The 26,348-nt window shown below is 32.4% G+C and overlaps 1 protein-coding gene across 3 annotated transcripts in view; it reads left to right on the top strand.

Moving 5' to 3' along the window:
* The window catches only part of LOC114334081 (protein FAM214A), a 232,822-nt gene that overhangs the window by 180,446 nt on the left and 26,028 nt on the right, over positions 1-26,348 (top strand). For all 3 annotated transcript variants that reach the window (XM_028284099.2, XM_050649958.1, XM_028284107.2), the window contains 5 exons: positions 935-1,161; positions 8,907-9,064; positions 11,398-12,068; positions 13,148-13,299; positions 23,813-23,985. In XM_028284099.2, the coding sequence (XP_028139900.1) occupies positions 935-1,161; positions 8,907-9,064; positions 11,398-12,068; positions 13,148-13,299; positions 23,813-23,985 (1,381 nt within the window). The remainder of the gene's footprint in view (positions 1-934; positions 1,162-8,906; positions 9,065-11,397; positions 12,069-13,147; positions 13,300-23,812; positions 23,986-26,348) is intronic.

Here is a 26,348-nt window from a genome sequence, read left to right as displayed (position 1 = left end):
AGAAGAAATGGAAAACAGGATTTTTTACAAACAAGAAAGTGGCTGTTTTTGCATTATTCTTGTTGGCTTCACATCATTTTCTACCAAAGTGAACATTTCTAGCATATCTATATAAAAAAATCAGCCAGTCGATATTAAAATTTATAACTATTAACTCGTATTAATAAAGGTATGAAATTTGTGAAATCTTTTTCGTGATTAAGCAAGATAATATCAATATTTTGGATTCCATTTCATCATTTTAATGGTTTTTAAAGATTATGTAATAGCAGCCTTTTCAAGTTTTATTTTTTCAGAATATTTTATCTCCTTCCGTTTATTACAAAGTGTATTACATAGTACTTAATGATAAAATATTTTGAGATGATTCTAGATATTTATAAATCAATTTTATCTTTTGCTGAATCTTTTCTGTAATCAGTTTTTCACTAAGAAATCTTTCATGCATCTTATTTGTTTCTGTATATATTTATGTAAATATACATTACCAGAGAACGGCAGTTCTGTTTTTTCTTATCTGTAACTTTGCCCCATTTTAGAATTTACCTTTTTGTTTCACACGGGATTCACACGGTTTTCATTTAATATATTCCAAGATGGAAATTTGTTCTAAGCAAAAGTAATAAACGTAATTTTTTTGGTGAATAATGTCATTTTGGCCTATATGTCGTAAAACCATGATTTGTCAGTCTCTGGCGTTTGAATTGGTAATTAACACAGCGTTATGACATTATTTCGGCCTCCCATGGCCTCATCAGACGCTGGAGCTGAATACAAAATCAAAGTTTGATTAACAAGTTTGCAGAACAACGATTCTAATCTCCAGAATTTTTATATTATTATTTAACACTGTTAACGTTTTTTGTAGTTATTAATTAATGACATGTTACTACCATTTTGACAGATGAAATATTAATAACGGTGGTTTTAATAGGTCTGCTGAACCGTTGCTATTCAACGTAACACAACTTGCTAGCGCCATAAGGTCCCAGCTCTATTTCTCTCAAATAACTGCATGGCTCATTACCCAAGACGATTCCTGGCCTTTGACAATACACGAGGACAATTTTCGGTACCATTTGACAGCTCCCGGAAAGACAATAGCCACGTCGACTTTCCACCTGGCGGCGACCAAGCACGATTTTCCAGCAACCGATATAGGTAAGTTATCTTTTTTTACTTAATCTGGAAGCTCTAAAGACGGAACCCCATGGAACTTGGCGTGACACTCCTCGCCAGTTCTCGTCGGCAAAGAGAAGTAGAAAAAAGATAATAGTGAAAAGAAAGAGAATGAAGAGAAAAAGATAATACTGTGAAATTAATCTTCTTCTTTACGTGCCATCTCTGCGACGAAGGCTGGCATTCATCATTGTTATTTTAACTTTTGACACTACAGCCCGAAAGAGTTCAGTTGAGCTGCATCCAAACCATTTTCTGAGATTTCTCAGCGAGGACACTTTTCTTCTACCTATGCTGCGTCTTCCTTGAATATTTCCCTGCATTATTCATTTTAGGAGTCATCCGTCACCAGTACTTCTTCATAGCATCCTTCGATATGTCCAAATTTCAAATGCTTCCAATCTATTGAGACATTGCTTATTAAGAATCTATGTCTCCACACCATACAAAAGAACAGAAAAGACATAACTTTAGGGTGAGGTCTCTACTACATAATATTTGTTTCATATTATTTAATGCACTTCTAGCCTTTTGTATTCTAACTCTGATTTCTTTGGTATAATCGTTTGTTACATTAATGTTTGTGCCTGAATAGTTGTAATTCTGAACTCCTTCTATCGTCTTATTATTTAGGTGTAGATTGATATTTCTAATATTTTTCTTTGATATAACCATGAATTTTGTTTTCTTTATGTTTAGTGACAAACCAAAATCTTCACTTGTTGCAACAACCTTATCAAAAATTCATTGTAGATCTGTAATTATTTTCTGCTATTAGTATTGTATCATTGGTATATCTAATTTCACATATGGTTAGACATTTATTTTTATGCCTGCTACTTCATCTTCTAATGCTTTTTTGAATATTTTGAATATCAGTGATGGCGAAAAGACACAGCCCTGTCTAACACCTCTTTTGATTTTTATTTTATTAGTTTTTAAATTATTAATTCTTATGACAGCTGTTAATAATACAGATTATTTATTTTTCTTATAGACCTGGATCCCGCGTACCAAAAAACGTTGATTAATAGCAAGCTGAAAATTTGTTAATAGCTTAACGGTGTCTAATCGGACAAACTTTGATGTATGGGAACACTGGAACAGGAGAAGTTTTAATTGTGGAACAGGTTAACAATTTGCAACTCAGATTAGGAAACCGTTCTATGTATTTTGTCGGACAGAACATCTAATTGATTTGTTACCATTTCATTAAACTCTCATGCAAAAACCAGACTGGTGTTTACCACCAACTGGGCATTATAATGAGTGGAACATGAACATGTCAAATGACAGGAATCATGTTGGTTAGTAATAGCAGTCTGATTTTTGCCTGAGAGTTTAATGAAAGGGTAACCAATCAATTGCAGGTAAGTAAAAACACAGAAATAAGGCAGCCACAAAATATAACAATAGGAGAATACAACATTGAGGGGGTAAAAAACTTTACATACTTGGGATCCCTAGTCACATCTGATAATAACGTAGCAGAGGAAGTGAAGAGGCGAATATTTATTGCCAATAAAAGTTATCATGGCTTAATCGGCAACTAAGATCAGACAACGTCGCAAGGAAAACAAAATGCCAAATATACAAAACCCTAATAAGACCGGTACTCACATACGGCTCAGAAACCTGGACACTCACTAAAAGAGAGGAAACATTGCTAGCCACCTTTGAAAGAAAAATCTTGCGACACATATATAAGGGCACAAAAGAAAATGGAATTTGGCGAAGAACGTACAACTTTGAACTATACGAAATATACCAGGATCCAGATATCATAACATTCATTAAAATAGGACGGCTGCGTTGGATGGGACATGTAGAAAGAATGGAAGAAGGCGAAATACCAAACAAAATATTCAAACAGATGCCAGTAGGAAAAAGAACAAGAGGAAGACCGAAGCTGAGATATTTAGAACAAATAGAAAATGATATAAAAACCTTAAAAATAAAAAACTGGAGAAAAAAAGCACGAAACAGATCAGAGTGGAGAAGAATCCTGGAACAGGCCAAGACCCAGAAAGGGCTGTCGAGCCAATGATGATGATGAACCAATCAGTTGGATGTTCTGTCCGACAAAATACATGGGACAATACATTTTCGTAATCTGACGGTTTAAATTTTTAAAGTGTTCCACAATTAAAACTTCCCCTGTTCCAGTGTTCCCGTACATCAAAGTTTGATCGATTAGACACCGTTAAGCTATTAGCAAATTTTCAGCTTGCTATTAATCAACTTTTTTTTGGTACGCGGGATCCAGGCCTATATATAAGGTCGGTTCACAACGTTCTTCGACGTCTTCCGATTTCCAATCTCCATCTCGTTCTGTCATTCCATAGATCTTCCTCGAGTTCTCTTTCCCTGATTTCTCTATCAACTCCTTCTCTCCAACTTCTTCTAGGCCTTCCTGGTCTGCGCCTTCCTCTTGGTTGCCATTCGAGGATATGTCTTGGTATTCTATTCTCCGGCATTCTCCTTACGTGTCCGTACCAGCTGAGTTGCTTCGTCCTGATATCGTCAACAATAGTATGTGTAACCCCCATGATTTCTCGGACTCTCTCGTTTGTTATTCTGTCGCGTCTAGATATTCCCGCCGAACGGCGCCAGAAGTTCATTTCTGTTGCTCTAAGCATTTTCTCTGTTCTCTCTTTTAGGGGCCAAACTTCGCATCCATATGTTGTGATGCTTTTTATTATAGTGTTATATATTTTTCTTTTATTTTCCTTAGAGATGTTTTTATCCCACAGTACGCTGTTCAGTAAGGATATGGCTTTCCTTCCCTGTATATTTCGTTCCTTAGTAGCTGCATCTAATTTTCCGTTTCGAGTAATCTTTACTACCAGGTATTTGTAGTCTTCACATAATTTTATTTCTTGATTTTCCTCTATTCGGAGGCTATGTTAGTCTCCTCCGATACTCATGTATTCAGTTTTCTCCATATTCACTTCTAAACTCCACTCTGTAAACTCTTTTAATAGTTTTCGCATCATATAACGAAGATCTTCAGAGTCCTGTGCGATGATCACCTGGTCATCCGCAAAGCACAGCGTGTACAAAGTTGAGCCCGTTAGTGATATGCCCATATTCGTACATTTATTATTCTTACAATTATTACATTATTCTTACACAGGATGTAAGAATAATAAATGAAATTAATAAATATTTACTTTTTGATAAATTCGGTCCGACCATTTCGATGGAACGAGTCGCCCGGAGTATCGAGGGTACATCATTAGTGTTGGCGGTGGAAATATTAGTAAATTAGTTAATTCATACAATGATAAAATTTCCAACACAACGTCGTTAGACCACTCCATAGAGAAATTGCCACGGCAATGACTGTGCCATTCCCTAGCTGAGTAGGAAGGGTTGAAGGGGTACGTACCTACTCTGTATCAGCTTCTGAATTCCTTTGAACCGTGTTCATTTACCGACTAACGATGTGAGACTTCACGCCGATCATCACAAATTTTGACGGAAATAACGCTATTTCATGTTGCGTTGGTTACCCGTCTTAAGTTTTTATCTTTTTCTATTGCATCTTTTATATTTCTCTTAACGTGCCACGGTGTTCCATGGGATCCCAGCTTTACTATAGGATCTATGCTATAAACTGAGAGGAGAAGGTTCATACTTTTACCTCTCGAAGGTGCGAAAATATCTAAGAAGAGATATGAAGTAGACTTAATTATCTGTTACTCATTCATAATTAATAATCTTATCAGTAAATCTAAATATTCAAGTAGACTTCAGAACATGTGTATACTACAATGTAGTAGATACAGTTAAAAATATTTCGTGATTAAAATTATCAATATTAATATCACAAGAGAGTGAGGATATTTTGACAAGAATGCGACAATTTTTCGAAAACTTGTTGCCTGGCAATAGACACGAGAGCCCGTATGGCTAGAATGATTGTTGCCAATGGAAACAAGTTTGATAAACAAATTGGAGCATTACTTTCTTATTTATTCTTACTATCGTGTGATATTCGACAGATTATTTTTTAATAGTTACATACAAAATTCAAGTATGTATTTGTAAATAAAAATTAAGTGACTTTTTATCACAATTAATGTGCCACACATTTTTAACTTCTGAAAGTGAACAGCACAGTTTAGCAAATATTCAGACGAAGATATCAATAAAATATTAGTTAAAATTATTTATAAATAAAGTTTTATTGTCCTCGTGACAATTTGACATTAGATGCAGAAGTAAAAGTTTATTATGATTCATTTTTCTAAATGTGACAGTTGTCAAAAGTAGGAAACTTGTTGTAATTAAACAGAAACAAAATACTTACTTAAAAATTATTCCCAGTATAATAATAATAATGTAGAGGGAGTGTGAGCCGTATGGCTAAATCTGGATGTAAGTAGATTATTCCCGGTATAATAATTATCTGATTGGACAGAATTAAACACGTGATGAAAAATCTTACTACACGATTGGAAAATATAAATCATTAAAAAAATAATCTAAGGAAAATGGTTTTCTTTCTTTGTATAAAAAAGGAGATTTTTTGAGATTTTGATACATTATTTTATTAAAAAAATTGCGTAGTCGCAAAACCATATTATTTTGTTTACTCCAGAGAAGACAATGATAACATGATAAGTAAATGTTGAAGTCGTGGAATAAAAAAATGGTTTTATTGGCACTACTGAAGTATTACATTAAAGTTGTTGGTTAGTTTGGTTAGGTAAAATGTTATAATAGACTGTCCTAAATTGATAGCTACTGATAATTACATTCTGTCGATGTAACTTCAAACAATGACTTACTATATGCGTGTTTAATGAGGTAACTATTCTAAATATACTGCGACTCAATAGTCCGAACTGCTAATTTATAATCTCACCAAAAATATACTACTCATCGATAAGTTTTATTATTTTTTACATAGTAACAAAAACTTTGAACTTTAAAAGCTTACAAATACAATATAAAACTAGGAAGTGATTGCAACACTATGAAGTACAATTAGAAATAACACTATTTAACAATTTATTCAGCTTGCAGGAAGTTGAATAAACTCTAATTAAGCTATTAATCGATATTTTTCACAATTATACACGGTGAAACTATAAAAATTTAGGAAGTTATGATTAATGTGAGATTACAAATTAATGGACTAATTTGTGATTGAACAAGTGGACAAAATTTTCAATATTTTTTGTAGTATTATCTATATTGGCATTGTATTAATTTTTCTCTGTAGTAAAATGCTGAGGCGAGCGTCACGGAAGTACCGCCACGAAATACGAAATAGCGGTTCGTGGTTTGCAGTCACATTAAACAGTTGGAAGAGTCCATTTACTCGACGAAGGGAGTCCGTTATACGACATGTAAACTTTTCAATTTTATTAGTCTATAAAAAATTAACAAATAAACAATTAAATTATTTTATTTAATTTTAAATATATTATTTAAATTTAAAAAATACAGAAAACATAGTATGAAGCTTTGCGTTAGAATACAGTACTGCATACTGTAAAGTACCACTTTTTTTTTAATCTTTCACTTCCGAAGTGGAAATCGAAACGTCAAAATAAACGTATTTCAAATTGAAATTGTGGTAATTCCCAATAAAAACATCATCATCATCAACAGTTATTAGCATCATCATCATTATCATCATCATCATCCAGTCTTCTGCGTCCGAATTTGAACATAGGTTTCCCCTAATTTCTTCCAGTTCTGTCGGTGTTCCTGTAGCCAATTCCCAGCGATTCTTTTGACGTCATCTGTCCCTGTCCGTCATGTAGGTGGCCTACCGCTGCTTATTCTGTCTGCTCATGGTCTCCACACTGTAATTTTTTGGGTCCACCAGCCGCCATTTATACTTGTAGAGGTGGGTGAACCGGTTTATGGTTCTCTAAGTCTATTGGATCCATTTCTGTGTCATAAAATGGTAAGTGCACTGTGCCATCTTGTTGGTGTTGATGCAGACATGTTGAACAGTTGCACCATGTTGCAGACATGTTGAACAATATTATCTTATCCCGGAGCTTTATATCTTTTCATTTTCTCAAGAGCGTTCCTTAGTTCGTCTGTAGATATATCAGGCATCAATTCTGATCCTTGGTTGCCATAATTTTTTTCATGAATTTTCTAAAATTTCTTGATTTATTTTTTGCCATTGTTAATTTTCTTCAATTAAGATAAATATTATCTGATGTCTTTGATTGATATCTTCAACTGTTTGTTGGTTTTCACTTTTGTGCTTTCGGTTCTCCATCTATCTAAATTCATGGTGGTCTTTACTTCTCTTATTTTGCAATTTTCTGCTCTCTTCCATTAATGCTTTTGTTTAGGGACTTCTCTCGTTGTATGTTTATTTTGGCAGTGTATCTTTCCTCTATAGCTTCTATTATAATGTAATTCAGGGTGTTGACATTTAAATCTGTATTCTTATTGCTTTCGAGAATCCTTCTGGTGCATTCATTTATATTATCAGACTCTGCCCAGGTATGTGTAGACTTCTTTTTTAACATGCGGTATCTCTCTTTCCCAAGGTCTACTTCTATCGAGACTTTTACCATTCTGTGGTCACTATCTGTTGAAAATTCGTCTAGGACTTAAGACTGCAACATCTCTAAGGATTCATCTCTAAGAACATCTCTAAGAAGCCAGTCATTTGGAATAGATTTTTTCCAGCAAGAAATTAAATAAAGTTTCACCGCTCTCGTTTCTGTTTCTCAAACCAAATTTCCCCAGTGATGTTTCTGTATCATCTTCCTTTTTCCCCGTTTTAGCTTTGGTCACCATATAGTATGGTATAGTGGCCACAAGAAAATAGCTTCAGAATATGTAGTATACTCAGTGACATTAGACCTGTTACATCCAGAAGGAATAATTTCTTGAACTTAATATTTTGGCAACACAGTGACTATATTTTAAGCATGCTATGCCCAATTGGTCAATAGAGTCGTACCATAGATTGTCAAGATAGCTGCTTTAGACTAGGGTCTGCGAGACCATTTTGCTACTACGAGTCAAATATCTGACCGATGGTTTGTTGTAGAAGATAGCCCTGTTACTATGCGTACACTACACTATCGCGTTAGCGCCTTTGAACTGGTTTCATTCTGCCCACGACTAGTGCTTCCTTTAACTGCAAACCACTGTCATCAACGTTTGAATTGGTGCAGAGAACGGCAGCATTTAATGGCATAATGTAGCATTCAGCTATGAATTGTGATTTTGTTTAGGAATGTATGATGGTCGTAGGATGGTAAGACGCCGCCGTGGAAAGCGGCGAGATATCCGGTTTGCTGTTGAGAGGCTTGTTCACAGGACAGTTGGAGTAATGTGTTTATTCGAGGACTACTTGTGTTTATTCGAGGCAATATTTTTATTTTATTTTACAAACCACTTTATTGCCTTATCTAGACGGCCGTCGATACGTCCTTTTTCAGCAAGACAACGCGCGTCATCAAATTGGGCGTCGAACTATGGACTTTCTCTAAGAAACTGGCGTTAATATTTTGCCGTGGCCAACCCGTTCACCGGATTTAAATCCTATGGAGCATGTGTGGGATATGATGGGAAGGAGACAGTTCAAGAAATTATTCCTTCTGGGTCTAAGTGGGCCTAATTAACACTTTTAATGTCACTGAGTATATATACATAAATTGTGTGCATTATTTTTCTTAATTTTACATTTATAGCTAGCTTCTTTATATTATGTTATATCAAATGTTTGATTTTAGGTAACGGTACGGTTCTCCACGTTTCCTGTTTAAGTTTGCCGAGAAGTGCCACAATTCCAAAGATAACTTGCAATAACTGCGCAATGAAAACGGCTTATGACATGGATATCAATAATAAACTACTTGACGATAGGATGCATATTCCTTGCAAACTAAAGGTAACACTACTTTTATTATTTTGCTTTTGATTCAACAGTATAGGGTTATTATAAAAAAAAAAAAAATAAAAGAAACATTAGGTTTTAGGAAGATATATTTCACAAATTATTACAGATATATTAAATAATACGTGTAAATGAAGGGAAAACGAAGAAGTTTGCATTCATACGACCCCAAATGCTCGATGTTAACGTCTCGCGTCACAAGATACACACCTGCACGGTAGTCAAATTATTCAGTCCAGACACATGTTAATGTGTCCAAATATATGCTTCTCTCAGCAACAAATTCCCCCCAAAAACAATCGCATACACATGTCCTTGGGGGGAAAACTTGGGGTACTGTCCTTGTTCCATCTCGACTCTCCCATTTACGATTGATGACGTCACCTCGCAGTCCCCTCGCAGACCAATTCACTGCTTGCCCACATGTGGCAATCTCCTGCGACTGTGGCCTAGCTCCGTTGTGCAGCCACTTGCGGACAATCTTTAGATCTCAATCTTTCTTCTGATTTAAGAGTCTTCTGCCGTAGAGGAACGAATGGTAGTCTACTATCTTGACAATCTCAATAACTCCTTCCTGGTGACACTTTTTGTGCTTTTACCAGAGTTTTGCTGAAGTATCCTATGACTGCTATGACCATACTTTAATTCAACTGCTTGCTTCTGCTTCTATTTTATTGGAAGATTATTCTTCTCTTCTTCTCTATCTTGAGCCAATCTAATCCACCTGGTTTCCTGCCACTGCTCTTATGCCATCTACCCATCTCGTTTGAAGTCGTGTCGTCCTCCTTGGTCTCCATCCTACATTATATTATAATTAATGATTAATAAAAATAAACGTTTGTCATCATTGATGGCTTGTATCTACATAAAGAAAAAGTCAAACAATAAAAGTTGCACGTAATTTTCCCCTTGTTGCCATATTCTAAATTTGAAAAAATATATAGTGAATAATCATATTTTGTGGCATGTCATTCCTATTGGGCTTTTCATCGAGTGTCATTTGTTTCGAGCTTCTGTCATGTGTCACATAATATTAATATATTTACGGCATGCATCTTTGGTTTGTATCATTGGTATACGCTGTGAGCTCGTACGTAGAGGGGATATTTAAAAATTCGCGAGCGCCAGTAGTGACAAGTCTGTAAACGTTTACTGGAAATTTGACATAAATGTCAAAGTGATTAATTTAAAATTAACAATAAAAACATCAATTATAAAAATATTAGTTAGTCAAAGCTATGGTATATATTTTTACCTTAAATATACTTACGTTTTAAATACTGAATTTAAGTTTTTTTAATGTTCCGTAGTATGTAATTATAAATTAATCTATTAATCTTAGCGCCATCTACACGATAATTGTGAAAGTATCCGAAGTAAGAAATTAATATTTCATCAATAGAACGCCAAAATGATTAGCAAGATCTTAAAAAAATCGATTACAATTTAATTACTTTTTTGCGTTGCGTACATATTAAGCGATAACAATTACATAATAAATTTAAAAATTACCGGTGAAAGTTGCATTACTAATCCGCTAGGAGCGATACCAGCGAAGCTCAGAGCGTATATCCAATAACGTATGACGTAGATATATATTATGTGACACCTGACAGCAGCTCGAAACAAATGACTGTGAATGAAAAGCCCTATTAAAGCGAGCATTTCATTAGCTAGAATTAGTGACGAATTTATATGACGTCATTACTACATCTGGTAAGATTGGAAATTGTAACTGACGTCTGTCATAATATTGGAAGTTGAATATAATGTCAAAACATTGTTTTTAAATTATTATCTGGGAAGCCCAAATACAGGATATATTATTGTTTTAATATAATTCAATTAAAATATCCATCAATTTGAATCAAAATCAAATCGAGAAACTAAAGTAACAGAATTTAGTTTGTAGACAGTTTCATATGGCAGTTTATATTTTAACCAACGTCAAATTTATAAACAAAAATCTTACATAACCTTCTATAGGACAACATGAGTTTGACACTCAAGGTACAGATACTTATTTTTATTTCATATTCTTAAAAACAAAGACAAACAGTGTAGCCGGTAGCTGTTGTGGTAAATAAATAAATATATGCTTTTTATTTGGCAACAGCGCTTTCTACTAATTTTTCTACAAAACTAATATATGGGGAAAAGTGTTGAATTTGTTTGCCGTCAAGTTTGTACCAGTGGGTTATGATGTCATTAAATCTATGCGTCCGTTTGAATCGGACCATAACCAGATTATAATTGCACCTTTTTTAGTAAAAGTTAGCAATGTTTGATGTATTAACAGCAATTTAACACGAACTTTAATGTTTTAGGGCAAACACCGATGCGAAGACCTGGAAGAAGAAGAGAACGTCAAAATAGACAACAAACTAAACGTGAAGCGCCTCTGCAGTAAGTCCAGCGTCTCTTGCGAAGCGTCGACGAGCAAAAACAGGCCAAAGCTCCACACGTTCATCCACAACTCAAACTTTTATGCTTCCGATAAACCAAATAACCAAAACTGCTGCCAGAGGTCGCTTCTCGTAGCCAAAAATGATCTCAACAAGGACAAGGGCCAGCTGCTGCTCGAGGCCATAGAACGCAGCGGCCAAAAGAGTACAAGCGAGAGTGATATAGCGAATTGTGATAAGCGAGAAAGTGATATTAGAGATAAACCTAATTTTAGAGTATACGTAGATAAACATTGTGATAGTCCTGTTCCAATTTTGAAAGAGAAGAAAATTAGAGACATTTCTAATGTTGATCTTAGAAAGAGAGCTCACGTTAGACAGAAGATCCAGTTCGATGATGATGGCGTTTGCAAGGGAGAGGTACCGAGCCAGGTGGAGCAAGCCAAGTTCAGGAAAGATCTAGATAACGCTGCTTCGATGGTTTTCCATTCGAGGACTGGTTTGCCGTTGACCAGTAGTCCTGCGCCTGTGAGGAGGGGAAAGTCGTGTTTCGATTTCGATTCTTCTATCAACTCAGTTTCAGCAATAAAAAGGTTAGTATATTAATGACCAGATACTGACCACCGTGTGGTGAATGGGTAATTTTGGTCGTACTTTATGTTTTTGATGGTGCTGAAAACGAAAATGAGGTTTATTTTGAATTTTATGCGGGGGAACATTGTCAAAATCTCAATTTTACCTACCCTAAAAATAAAAAAATGAAATCACGTTTTTTGCGTTTAATTCGCTACAACTCTGGTCCATTTAATATTTTTCTCTGAAAGTTTTATAATATATATATTTTTCATCCTCTGAAGACAAGACCTGTTTTAAGCTTTTTAAGTTTTTTAAGATTTTTGGGGGATTTTAGGTTTTTTGGGGGATTTCCCCTTTTTATAGACTTTAAAATTTCTACAGGATAATCAGCATCCAAAATAAGAGTAACACATATTCATTTAATTTTTAAATGTCTTACAAAATAAACATCACGTTTGTTGTTAAATAATGAGGTGACATCGATTGCTCAACACGAGTGCACTAGTTTCAATAACGCTTTGTCAGCTATTCAATATTATTCTTAATTCACGGCCAAGCCGAGTAAGCATTAAAAACATCAACACTTTGTAGTTTAATTATAGTTACAAAATAACATCGTGAATCATTCTATTATCAATTATTATCATTCGGGATTCAGATACATAATTAGGCAGTCAGATTTCCAAACGCACCAACTAGTTACTGTGGTATTTAGAGTATTATAAATAAATAAGTATTCAGCAAATAGTGTCTACTTCATCAACCCCTTTCATAGGGGGTAACTACCCCAGCCAACCAACATGGGACGTTCCTGAGGGTGGAGTACCACCATAAATTGATTAAATCTAGGTTTTTTATAGGTTATATATAATTTGAAGTAAAACACAACATAAAAGATTATGTTTTTGTTGGTGTTATGAGGGGGAAGGGGAAGGGGTGGAGGATTAAAATTGCGCTTTGTTTTATTTTTTAACCACATAGAACTTAAAAGAATGAAAAAATTGAATTCTGGGAGTGAGGGCATTTTGCGTAGGTATTTTACGGGGGGTGCCCTTTTCTGTATGCTAAACTTTATCACATTTTTTTTTTATTTTAGCGCCCTGTTCTCGACCAGTTTCTCGACAGACGACGAAAGCGAGAGCGACGGCAGCATAGCGTCTCCGTGTAGCCCCGAGACACTGTTGACTCACAAAGGCGGTGTGTCACCTGTCAAGTACCGCCGAAGAGGCCACTCGGCAGGTTTATTAGGTTGGTAATACATACAATTTCAATGATTGACGGGCGTTATCTATTGTTGTTACACACCCTGGATACGCGGTAGCCCACGATGTACGTACTTCTTTGAATTTTTCTCAAAGTATTTTACTATTAATTTATTTTTAGGTATCTTTTAATGATTTGTTCATACAGGGTATGTCTCCAATAACCTATTTTATTGTTTTAATTATGGATTTATCTTAATATTAATATATTTCGGTCAATTTTTAAGGTCTCAGTACGATCAGGACACGCGATAAATAATTAACTGAAGTTTTAGTGGAGTCACTGAAGGTGGATATGAGCTATTACCTCCGATTTCGTTGAACCTCCATCGATTTGCATGAAAATTGGTGAGTGGTTAGAGGATATCTCAAGGAACAAAGGTGACATGGTGCCAACTTGCGCTTTTACCCTGGGGGTGGATGTCGCCCCTTCTCGGGGGTGAAAATTATTTTATTAAAAATAACCCCATATTTCGATAGAGGGACAAATTTCAAGCAAAATTTGTTATATAAAGTTATTAAAATAAATCAAAACTTTTTGAGTTGTTAAAGATCAAAGATTCTAATTTTTCTTGAGAAAAATGCATGTTTTTAACCAATTTTTCATCAATAACTCAAAAAGTGTAAGTTTTTACAAAAAAGTTATAATTATCAAAATTGAAGGTAATAAAAAATGAAATAAACCGCTTACTACAAAAACCTTTTTATGTTAACTAAAAGTGAGTTATAGGTAATTGAATATACTATATTTTTTTTCGGAGAGTAAAAAACTTTTAAGTATTCAAGCTGAAATAACGGGAAATTGATGCATTTTATAACATAAACTTATGAAACATTTGTCAAAGTACTTAAAAATATCTATTAAATGAGCCCCCGAATATGTTGTTAGCGTTAAAATTTATGCTCCAAAATTTTTTCAAATTTTATCTTTTAAAAATTTTTCCAAAAAATGTTATTGTTTTTTTTTAATAACTCCGTTCGTGTTTACGATATCAGGTTCATCTAAAAACTGTTAGAAAGTTAATTCCAAGTATTATTTAAGCACGTTGAACCTAATCTTTTGAACCCCTTACTTTTTTAAAAAGTAAAGGTTCAATGACCCCGGTTGCATGGTTCCCACAGCAAAATTTAAGATTTAAACTTTTCTATCTCGGTTATTTTTTACCCTATAGAAATAGTAAAACAGGTAAAATATTTGGCATAGAAAAAACAAAACTTTGGTTATATATAATTTGTTACGTATATTGAGTATTTTTGGAGTTATTATCAAAAGAATATGAGAATTACAATAATTTTAAAAATTATGATTTTTTTAAATTATATCTTTTTTTCAAAAATATGCATTCTAAACCGGTCAAAATTATCGAAAACATTACTTATGCTAATATAAAGAAGTTCTTGTAAGGATTACCTACTATAAATTTTAATTTTTGTGGAAATGGCGTATGTTTTATTTTTCACTTTTTCCTAAAAAATTCGAAACGGTTCTTTTATTTTCATTATAACTTGCTTAATTTTGACGCTATTACCTTGTTCTGAAGCTCATTAAATAGGTATTCCGAAGTACCTTGGCAAATGTTTAGCAGGAATATTTTATACATTGCATCGTTTTCCCGTTATTTAAGCTTGAATACTTAGATTTGAGTACTCGTCGAAAAAAATACACATTCAATTGCCAATAACTCACTTTGAACTAACATTAATTTAGTTCTTTATGTGAGGAATGTATTCAATTTTTTATTATCTTCAATTTCAGTAATAATAACTTTTTTGTAAAAGATTATAGTTTTTGATTTATACGTGAAAAACCGATTTAAAACATACATATTTTTACGAAAAAATAAAATCTTTGGTCTTTAATAACTCAAAAAGTGTTGATTTATTTTAATAACTTTATATAACAAATTTTGCTTATAATTTGTCCCTCTATCGACTTATGGTATTATTTTTAATAAAATAAGTTTCACCCCCGAGAAGGGGTGGCATCCAACCCTAGGGTAAAAGCGCAAGTTGGCATCATGTCACCTTTGTTCCTTGAGGTATCCTCTAATTACACACCAATTTTCATGAAAATCGATGGAGATTCAACGAAATCGGAGGTGAAAACCTTCAGTGACTGCACTATTTTTGAAAAATGTCATTTTTACGCGCTTGAATTCCGTTTTGATTTTATATTGAAAAAGTCAGTTTAAAATATCCATAAACAAATATAAAATCAAAATGGAATTGCTTTGGAAAGCTTTCATAATCTAATATTTTTTGATTTTTTAAATTCGATGACCAACCTATTGAAAAATGGTTTTGAAAAACACTTATTTTGCTGCCTATCTTTTGTATGGTAAAGCCACAAGATTTTGTTCTCTATGGATGTATGCTTATTTTACTTACTTGGAGATGAACTGAGGATGTGAACTGATTAGGACACGAAACGTCTTCTAATAGAGGGATGAATTAACTGATATCCTTTTTTTATTCTCCAACCTTTGACCGAAAACCCTCCACTTCATAGTAAACAACATTTATACAGGGTGTTAGTAAATAAGTATGAAAAACTTTAAGGGATGACTACATAAAGGAAACTACATGAAAAAATAATGGCAGTTTGCTCTATAAACGTATGTCCGCAAATGCTTTGTTTCCGAGATAAGGGGTGTTGAAATTTTTATTTCAAACTGCCAATTTTTTTATTGCTCTAAGACCGGTTGAGATATGAAAATTACATTTGATGCGTTTCAAGAGGTAGTTATTGCGCATTTTTTGACAAACAAGTAACAATTTTATATTCATCATTGGCGCGCCTACGGGTAATGGTCTGTTTTTTTTTTAAGAAAAAAATGGTACGCCACTGGGATATTTCAAATTAAAAATTATTTTTGTATTCCACATTTAATTTATGAAAAAGAACCTTTCTTGTATTTTTTTCCTATGGTGCACCGTTTTTATGCGAAAAAAAAAGAGTGTGTGTACTTTGTACGCACGTAAGAAGTTATACTTATAAGAGAATAAAACACACACAAACACATTGAAAAATGCCACAAAGAAATGATTTCTGAACAATAATGGTTGCCAAAAATTTTAACTAAATACGTATTTTCTTAAAAAAAAATTATATAATAATATAGTTACAATCATAAAATGTATGAAAAAAATAAAAGTTTGTATTGGAGATTGAACCCACGTACATTGTGTTCAAATTCCAGCACCTTTAGATATCGGCTACGGGGACATATGCATTTTACTGGAAGATAGAGCAACTGAACAACTTGACAGTTCCGAATTAACCACATTAGTTTGATGTCTACGGAATTTAAATATTACAACCCAACAAAACAGAGCAAGAAAACAATATTAGATGAATATTTTTAGAATCTTTGTTGGTTATTTATTTATTAAGCGCAACAGGCCTTGTAGGCCTAGGGCTAAAATGTTTACATTTCTGATTACATAAATAATATAGTAAATAACTTAATATAACTTACATAACTTATAAATTTTATTTAAATACACTTCAGTCTTTTTATACACTCCTTCACAACCTCTCTCCATCTCCTTCTGTCCAATGCTAGTTCTTTCCATCTCTCAATGTTACTTTTCTTCAAGTCTTCATATACACTGTCCTTCCATCTTTTCCTTGGCCTGCCTTTCCTCCTCTTTTGTATTGGTCTTCGTGAAAGTACCATTTTTGGCATTCGTTTACTTCCCATTCTCTCTATGTGCCCCAAGTATCGTATTCTCTGTGCTTTGATCGTCGTCGTAATCGTTGGCTCTTGATATAGTTCTTCCAATTCTTTATTGGTTCTTCTTCTCCATTGACCTTCTATTTTCACACCTCCATATATTGCTCTTTGCATTTTTCTCTCCCATCTTTCTAACAGGTCTGTTTCTGACTTTTTGAGCACCCATGTTTCGCTTGCGTATGTTACTGTAGGTCTGATAACAGTCTTATAAATTCTTATTTTTGTTTTTCTTGATACGTATTTGGATTTCAATAATGTGCGTAATGCTCCATATTTTTTATTTCCTTTAGCTATTCTTGCCTTTATCTCCCCTTCTTCATGACCATTTTCATCTATTTTGGCTCCCAGGTAAATAATTTCTTTGGCTCTTTTAAACGAGTATGTTTTTTCTCCATCTATTTGTACTATGATGTTATTCTCTTTTTCTTTTTGGATCTCTCCCATTATCATATATTTTGTCTTTTCTTAATTTATTTTAAGTCCGAATTTTTTGGCTTCTGTTATTATGTTTTTCATTAACTTTTGTAGTTCTTTTTTGCTTGTTGCTAATAGCGTCAGATCATCTGCAAATGCTATGCATTGGTGGCCGTTTTTAAATATCGTTTCTTGCATGTTTATTCTGCTTTTCCTGATTATTCCTTCCAATGTTAGATTGAATGCCATTGTTGATAGTGGGTCTCCTTGTCGTAATCCTTCCTTGGTTTCAAACTTTTTGGATGTATACCCTTTCCAAGCTATTTCGTTTGTTGTGTTTTCCATCGTCATCTTTATCATCCTGACAATTTTACTTGGTATCCCCAATTCTTTCATCAGTTCGTACATCTGCTGTCTATTTACTGTGTCGTAAGCTTGCTTAAAGTCTATGAACAAAGCATATAGTACTGTTTTATGTTCGTAACAGTTGGTTGGTAACTTTGTTGGTTAGGTAGGTTTATTTTACATTTTCCAAATAGGTTATGTAATTTTTTTATTGCGATACTGAAACATTTACAATTATTATTACATACCTGTTGCTTTTAAAAACTATTTAAAAAGTCACTACAATTATAAACTTTTTTGTTTCTGTCCTCACAACAATAAAACTAATATATTATACATTTGTTTACCTCCATATTGAACAATTATTATTGACAGATCATTTCAACACCCAATCAGAGCCCGTATAACGCACGTGCGCATGCGCGCAGAATAGAAAAAAATCGCCCTCAATCGAGCCTAAAGAAGTATAACTTCAACATAAAACATCTTCGAGCGTATTTTTCATTTCTCAATACATTATCAAGAACTCTGCAATATAATAATACCAAAGTAGAACAATAACAGAAAATATTACTAAAAAGATTTTAACTAGGTGCAAAGCTACAACAAATGTTCAAAATTACCTCCTTTAAAGGTGACAGAATAATTTTATATTCACCATTGGCGCCCGTACAGGTAATGGGCTGAATTTTTTAAAGAAAAAATAGTACGCCACTGAGAAACGTCAAATTAAAAATCATTTTTGAATTCCTCGTTCAATTTACGACAAAAAATCATTCTTGTTTTTTTTTCATATGCGGCGCCGTTTTTATTCAAAAAAATAAAACATCTTAACGTTTACAAATTATTCGAGGTAGATTCCATATGCATAGAAACTTATTTCAAATACTTTGTAAACGTTAAGATATTTTATTTTTTTGCATAAAAACAGCGCCTCATATGAAAAAAATACAAAAACGATTTTTTGTCGTAAATTGAACGAGGAATTCAAAAATGATTTTTAATTTGACAAATCTCAGTGGCGTACTATTTTTTTCTTTAAAAAATTCGGGTCATTACCCGTACGCGCGCCAATGATGAATATAAAATTACTCTGTCACCTTTAAAGGAGGTAATTTTGAACATTTGTTGTAGCCTTGCACATAGTTAAAATCTTTTTAGAAATATTTTCTGTTAGTGTTCTAGTTAGGCATTATTATTATGGAAAGTTCTCGATAATGTATTACGAAATGAAAAATACGCGCGAAGATGTTTTATTTTTTTGCATAAAAACGGTGCACCATATCAAAAAAAGACAAGAAAGGTTCTTTATCATAAACTAAACGTGGAATACAAAAATAATTTTTAATTTGAAATATCTCAGTGGCTTACTATTTTTTTTCTTTAAAAAAATTCAGACCATTACCCGTAGGCGTGCCAATGATGAATATAAAATTGTTATTTGTTTGACAAAAAATGCGCAATAACTACCTCTTGAAACCCACCAAATTTAATTTTCATAGTTTAACCGGTCTTAAAGCAATAAAAAAATTCGCAGTTTGAAAAAAAAAATTTAACGCCCCGTGTCTTGGAAACGAAGCTTTTGCGGACATACGTTTATAGAGCAAACTGTCATTATTTTTTCATGTAGAATTATTCCTTAAAGTTTTTCATACTTATTTACTAACACCCTGTATAATATAGACCAAACATTTTTTAGGTTCAACATACCCTGTACAATTTATTTTATAGTTAATATGTGTTAGTATTAATTATTAATAGTTTATTACCATTATTTATAAACTTATAGGAATCGACAATTTGTCTAGAACAGCATTATTTTGCATTTTGTGATTTTTACAAACTCTTTATTTCTTTCAAATATTACTGACAGAGATATATGAGCAATATTTATTGTTTTGATTCGTCTACCTACTTAATTTAAAATTGATTAAAATGTATCCTGACCTTCCTAAACTCTCCTCAATTTTTCTTGTATCTTGTATAACTGTTTCCTTCAAAAACTTTTTTATATAAGTAACCAAATCATAGCAAATATAGTACAGTGGTATTCCCCAAAATAACGCAAAAGATGGAAAACACAATACATTACATTACATAGTTTTCCACATTTAGACATCTGTGACAGGAAAATTTTTTAAAATTCTCCTGTAATTCTCCTGTCACAGTGACAGTTTTCATACTCCTCAGATACATCTATAGGTGGAAAACAATGTAATGTAAATTTATAGGTTTCTATCGATAATTGTATACCTCTACTGGTTTCATCTCTTTTTAGTTCACAGCGTATTCACATGTTTGTTTTGCGTATGTTTTCCACATTTTGCGTTATTTTCATTGTATACGCTGTGAGCTTCGCTGGTATGGCCAACTAGCGGATTACTAGTGCAACTTCGGTTGGAAATTTAATGAGAAAAGTATTGCGAATAATAGCAAATAATTGTTTCAAATTTATTATTTAATTCTTATCGTGTAATATTTACAACGCAAAGAAGTAATTAAATTATTTTTTTAAGATTTTGCTTATCATTTTGTTATATTATATTGACTGTGAATATTATTTTCCTTCTTTTCTACTTCCGATACTTTCACAATTATCGTGTAAATGGGGCTTAGATTAATATATTAATTTTATTGTGGCACTATTTATAGGCCGCTCACAACCTGGCCTATTTCTTTCCGATGCTTCTCGTCGTTACGAGATAAAACCATTCCTTTCCACGGCATTCGGAACGAGGGATACCTAAGTATATAAGAACGAAAGATTCATTTAGCAGGCCAGTCAGTTATCGACGCGTAATAATAATTATTGTATTTCGAATTGAGTTGTTCGCCTTGTATTTTAAAATGTATTAGTTATTCGAATTATGTTTTAGTTAGTAAAATCACAGATTTGAGATTGTAAATAAATTAGATGTGTTAGTTTGAGTTATTTGTAAGTATTAAATAAATTAAATAAGTGTTGTAAAATAAAATAATATAAAGTAAGTCTTCCTTTATTTAAATTAAACTTAGTGCCTCATAACATAAATAATAAAATAGTAAAGTCAACCGCGTAAATCAGTACAATATTATAAAATATTAAAAAACCAAATTTCACTATTTAAAACGTGAGTATATTTAAGGTAAAAATATATGCCACATCTTTGGCCAACTAATATTGTTTCCAATTAATGTTTTTAATTTCAATATTTTAAATTAATCACTGTGACATTTATATCAAATTTCCAACCGCAGTTCACTGATTTGTCACAACTAGCGCTCACGTACTTTTAAATATCCCCTCTACCTACGAGCTCACAGCGGATATGCACTTCAAAACGTGCAACTGAATGGCAAAGGAAAACAAAGCTATACCTGCGATGATGACATCGAACGTCATTACCATTCAATCGCTGCGCCTAATATTCCATATTTATATACTCCAGTCAATAGTTAATGCAATGTAGTGTGTGACGAAATTAACTTTGTATTTGATACCGTGGAACGTATTTTTGTATTTATATTTGATAGCGTGCAACTCGTAACCGAGACAGGAAACGAATATACTCCGTGTAGAATCCATTACGTTTGCTCTGCTATATTCGGTCTACGACTGATAGCTCCCGGTTTACACACCGTCAACACCAGTGCTTATATACAGGGTGTTTCATTGGGAAAGTAACATACGTTAACTGTAGAAAGAGGACACTTAGGCGGTCTCAAAAATAACATACTTAATTGGTCTTACTTCATTAATCACAAAGATACTGGGTGTTTTATCTATTTTGCCATTTTCTTATTTGGTTCATAACTTTTTAACCGCACTGTATATTTATTTTATATTTGGCATGCAAATATTATTTAAGGTGTACAATCAATTAGTTCATTTAAAACTGTAAAAAATCCAGGTCCGGGCTAAAAAATATTGGAAAAATATTCTGACCCAAAAACAACTCCCTGTACATTATTTTTTTTAATAGATTTTGCATTTGAAAAGAGGATAAAAAACTAAATTTAGTGGTATACTTTGAATTTTCGGCAAAATGATTTTTTTGATGAAATTTTGAATTTGAATTCTGAATTATGTGAATTCGAAAGCTCTAAGTAGAAAAAAAGTTGGAATACGACTTAAACTTGTTAACCACACTGTATATTTATTTTATATTTAACACCGGATATTTTTTAAGGTATCCAATCATTTAATTTATTTACAATTATAAAAAATCCAGGTCCGGATTAAAAAATATTGGAAAAATGAATGTTCCGACCCAAAAAAAAACACCCTGTGCATTAAATTTTTTAAAATGGATTTTGTACGTTAAAAGAGCATGAAGAACTAAAAGTGGTATACTTTGAATTTTCGGCAAAATGATTTTTCGGGTAAATTTTGAATTTGAATTCTGAAATTATGTGAATTGCGAGAGCTCGAAGTAAAAAAAATTAAAATGTGACTTAATCTTAATTAATACCATTCTTTAATCTAAAAATATTTTAGTATTTTTTTATTATGGCGACAAATAATTCATAACAAATATTCACCTTTAATTAATAAATAAATTATAGAGTCCACAAAAAATACATAACTTTAATCAACAAACTATCTTAAAAATTAAAAAAACAGAAAAAAAATTGCTGAAAAATAACTTTTGGATAACTAAAATGTAAATTTTATAACGAGGAAATAAATAGTAGGGACGAACTTTTTGACCGGATTCGAGACGCCTTCCAAAAAATAAAGAATAGCGAGATATGAAGTCAGTCAGACAATTAACAAAAAGAGCAAGACTTTGCCTTCAACAAGGTGGTGGTCATTTTGAACAATTACTATAGTTTTAATAAGTTATTTTTTGAAAAAAAATTTCTGTTTTTTTTTGTTAATTTTTAAGAGAGTTTGTTAATTAAAGTTATGTATTTTTTGTGGACTCTTTATTATTTATTCATTAATTAAAGCTGAATATTTGTTATGAATTATTTGTCGCCATACTACAAAAAAACGCTTAAATGTTAAAATTTTACCAATTTCGATTAATTAATGGTATTAATTAAAGTTAAGTAACATTTTAGTTTTTTTTACCTCAAACTCTCGCAATTAACATAATTTCAGAATTCAAATTCAAAACTTTATCAGAAAAATCATTTTGCCGAAAATTCAAAGTATACCACTAAATTTAGTTTTTCATAGTCTTTTTAAATTCAGAATCAATTTTTAAAAAACTTAATGTACAGGGTGTTTTTGGATAGGAGCATTTTTTCAATATTTTTTAATTCGGCCCTGGATTTTTTATAATTGTAAATAAATTAATTGATTGGACACCATAAATAATATTCGGTGTTAAATATAAAATAAATATACAGTGTGTTTAACAAGTTATAAGTAGTATTTCAATTTTTTTTTCTACTTCGAGTTCTCGCAATTCGCATAATTTCATAATTCAAGTTCAAAATGTTCATATCAGAAAAATAATTTTGCCGACAATTCAAAGCATGCCACTAAATTTAGTTTTTCATCCTCTTTTCAAATGCACAATCTATTTAAAAAAAAATAATGTACAGGGTGTCGTTTTTGGGTCAGAACATTTTTTCAATATTTTTTAGTCCGGACCTGGATTTTTTACAGTTTTAAATGAACTAATTTATTGTACACCTTAAATACTATTTGCGTGCCAAATATAAAATAAATATACAGTGTGGTTAAAAAGTTATGAACCAAATAAGAAAATGGCAAAATAGATAAAACACCCAGTATCTTTGTTATTAATGAAGTAAGTCCCATTAAGTATGGTATTTTTGAGACCGCCTAAGTGTCCTCTTTCTGCAGTTAACGTATGTTACTTTCCCAATGAAACACCCTGTATATAGTCTTTTGAGTCCATTTTACTTTTCAGTGTCGGGACACCAGTGCTTATCCAAATCTCAAATACAAAGTGAATTGGGTCAGACAGTAACGAAATAAACGAGAAAACACTAACTATTTATGCCATAATACATCGAAATCATGTAGTTTGTTTCTTTGTGCTGTAGGTAGCTTTGAAGAGTCGGTTCTCAATGGCCGCTTGGAACCAGTTTCAACCGTCCAAGGCTTTACCGCCGAGCTGGGAGCTAGTGGTTCATTTGTTCCTAAACATCTCGTTGTGCCAGTAACAGTATTTTTCTACACATTAGGAGAAACGGATAAAGTTTCGTCACCTTACCTCGTAAGTATATAGTGAAAATATTCAATTTTTTATGATTTTATTATACAGAGTGGACCAAAAGTCTTCTTCCTATCCTTTTCGGATGTTGGCGACCATTATGACAATCTGTACTTTGCACACTGCTGCTCTGAAAAGATTTGTGGTTGTTGTGTTGAACCACGTACGTACTCGTAGATTTTTCAGCCAGGAAATCCTTCGCATTCGTGGTCCTCGTTTTAATTCTACTTTTCACTGCAAAATTAGTTGCAGCACACCATATCTCTAGCTGTTCCTTATTAGTCCAGGGCGCATCTGTTTTGAGATGGACGTTGAGAGGGGACTCAAATTTTTTTGCAGAAATTGCTTGAAAATAACTCAAATAATAATATTTGAGTTATCCTCCCACTCAAAATGGCCCGGAACATTGTTTAAATAATCAAAATGTCAAAATATGAAGGAAAAATTCGATTTTTTTATTGGTTTTTTGATTATAACTTTAAAACTATTCATTTCTAAGGAAAGTTCTGCTAAGACAAAAGTTGCGTAATTAAATTTCCTACAATATAGAATTGGTTAAAAATTTAAAAAATATTCACCCTTGTTGCAAAATAGCAATAATTGCGAAAAAAACCATACAAAAACAAGTATTCGCATTTTACGTTTTTCAACCATTTATAATATACTTAGGACCTTCATATTTTACCCAGAAAAACTTTATGATATAGTAAAACAACACTGTAAATTTCATTAAGATCGGTTTAATAGATTTTGCAAAATAAATTTTGCAATCCAGCTTTCGCGAAAAATTCATTTTTTTTAAATGTTGCAGGACTGAAAATAAATCAGATAGCAAGTTGAATTTTTTTTTGCTTATAGAAGTGTACTATACCTTTCATTTGCAATTTGCAAAATTAAAGTCAATTAATTAACACGGCGTCAGGAAATTTTTTAAATAAACATTAATTTTTGGCGCTACGCGCAGGACAGCGGTGTTCGATTCACACAAGTTGATTTCCACCAAAATTTCTTCGAATCTTTATCTAATATATTATTTTCTTACTCTATCTTTTGTTTTATTTTAATATTTTAATTCCACAAAAATCAAACTAATTTTATTATTGTTTGTGAAATATTGTTTAAACAATTGCATATGTTTAAAAATAATAAACTTTTATTCTCTAAGTTAAAATATATGAACAAAGAAAGTTTTTGCTAAAAAAAGTGTTATTTCAAAGGATAGAGTATGTGTTTTTATTTTGCAAAAAACAAATTTATTTATTTATATCGAAATGTAATAAAAATTAAAATGTACCAATCATTATCAAAGTTCATTGGAATGCCCAATCAAAGCAAACTATCCGCTGTCCTGCGGATAGCACCAATAACTAATGTTTATTTAAAAAATTTCCTGACGCCGTGGTAGTTAATCGATTTTAATTTTGCGAATTGCAAATGAAAGGCACAGTACACTTCTATAAGCAAAAACAAATTGAACTTGCTATTTGCTTTATTTTTAGTCCTGTAACATTTTGAAAAAATGAATTTTTTTTGCGAAAGCTGGATTGCAAAATTTATTTTGCAAAATCTGTTGAACTGATTTTAACTAAATTTACAGTCTTATTTTATCATATCATAAAGTTTTTCTGGATGAAATATGAAGCTCCTAAGTGTAGCATAAATGGTTGAAAAACGTAAAATGCGAATACTTGTTTTTGTAAGGTTTTTTCGCAATTATTGCTATTTTGCAACAAGGGTGAGTATTTTTTAAATTTTTAACCAATTCTATATTGTAGGAAATTTAATTACGCAACTTTTATTTCAGTACAACTTTTCTCGGAAATGAATACCTTTAAAGTTATTATCAAAAAACCAAGAAAAAAGTCGAATTTTTCCTTCATTTTTTGACATTTTGATTATTTAAACAATGTTCCGGACCTTTTTGAGAGGGAGGATAACTCAAATATTATTATTTGAGTTATTTTCAAGCAATTTCTGCAAAAAAATTTGAGTCACCTCTCAACGTCCAAATGTACTAATATTTGTACAGATGCGCCCTGGTCTACATGATGTGCCGAGGTATTCGATTTTGGCTGTTTTTATTGTGGTCAACAGCTCTTTTTCTTTTTGCATTCTCAACAAAACACCCTGATTAGTAACGTGGTCTGAAGATATCTTCAGGATTCGACGATAAAGTCACATTTCTAAAGCCTCAATATTCTTGAAGGTGGCGCCTGTGAGAGTTCACGACTCAACTTCGTACAACATTAGAGGAAATATATAACATCGTAGTAACGTGATTTTTATGGGTATTGATAAATCATGACATTTGAATAGCTAAGCCATTTTTTGAAATGCAGATATTGCTTTCTCTATCATACATTTAA

The sequence above is a fragment of the Diabrotica virgifera genome, chromosome 4 (genome assembly GCF_917563875.1).
Source record: "Diabrotica virgifera virgifera chromosome 4, PGI_DIABVI_V3a".
NCBI classification, from domain to species: Eukaryota; Metazoa; Arthropoda; class Insecta; order Coleoptera; family Chrysomelidae; genus Diabrotica; species Diabrotica virgifera.
This window is presented reverse-complemented; position numbering and strand designations above follow the sequence as displayed.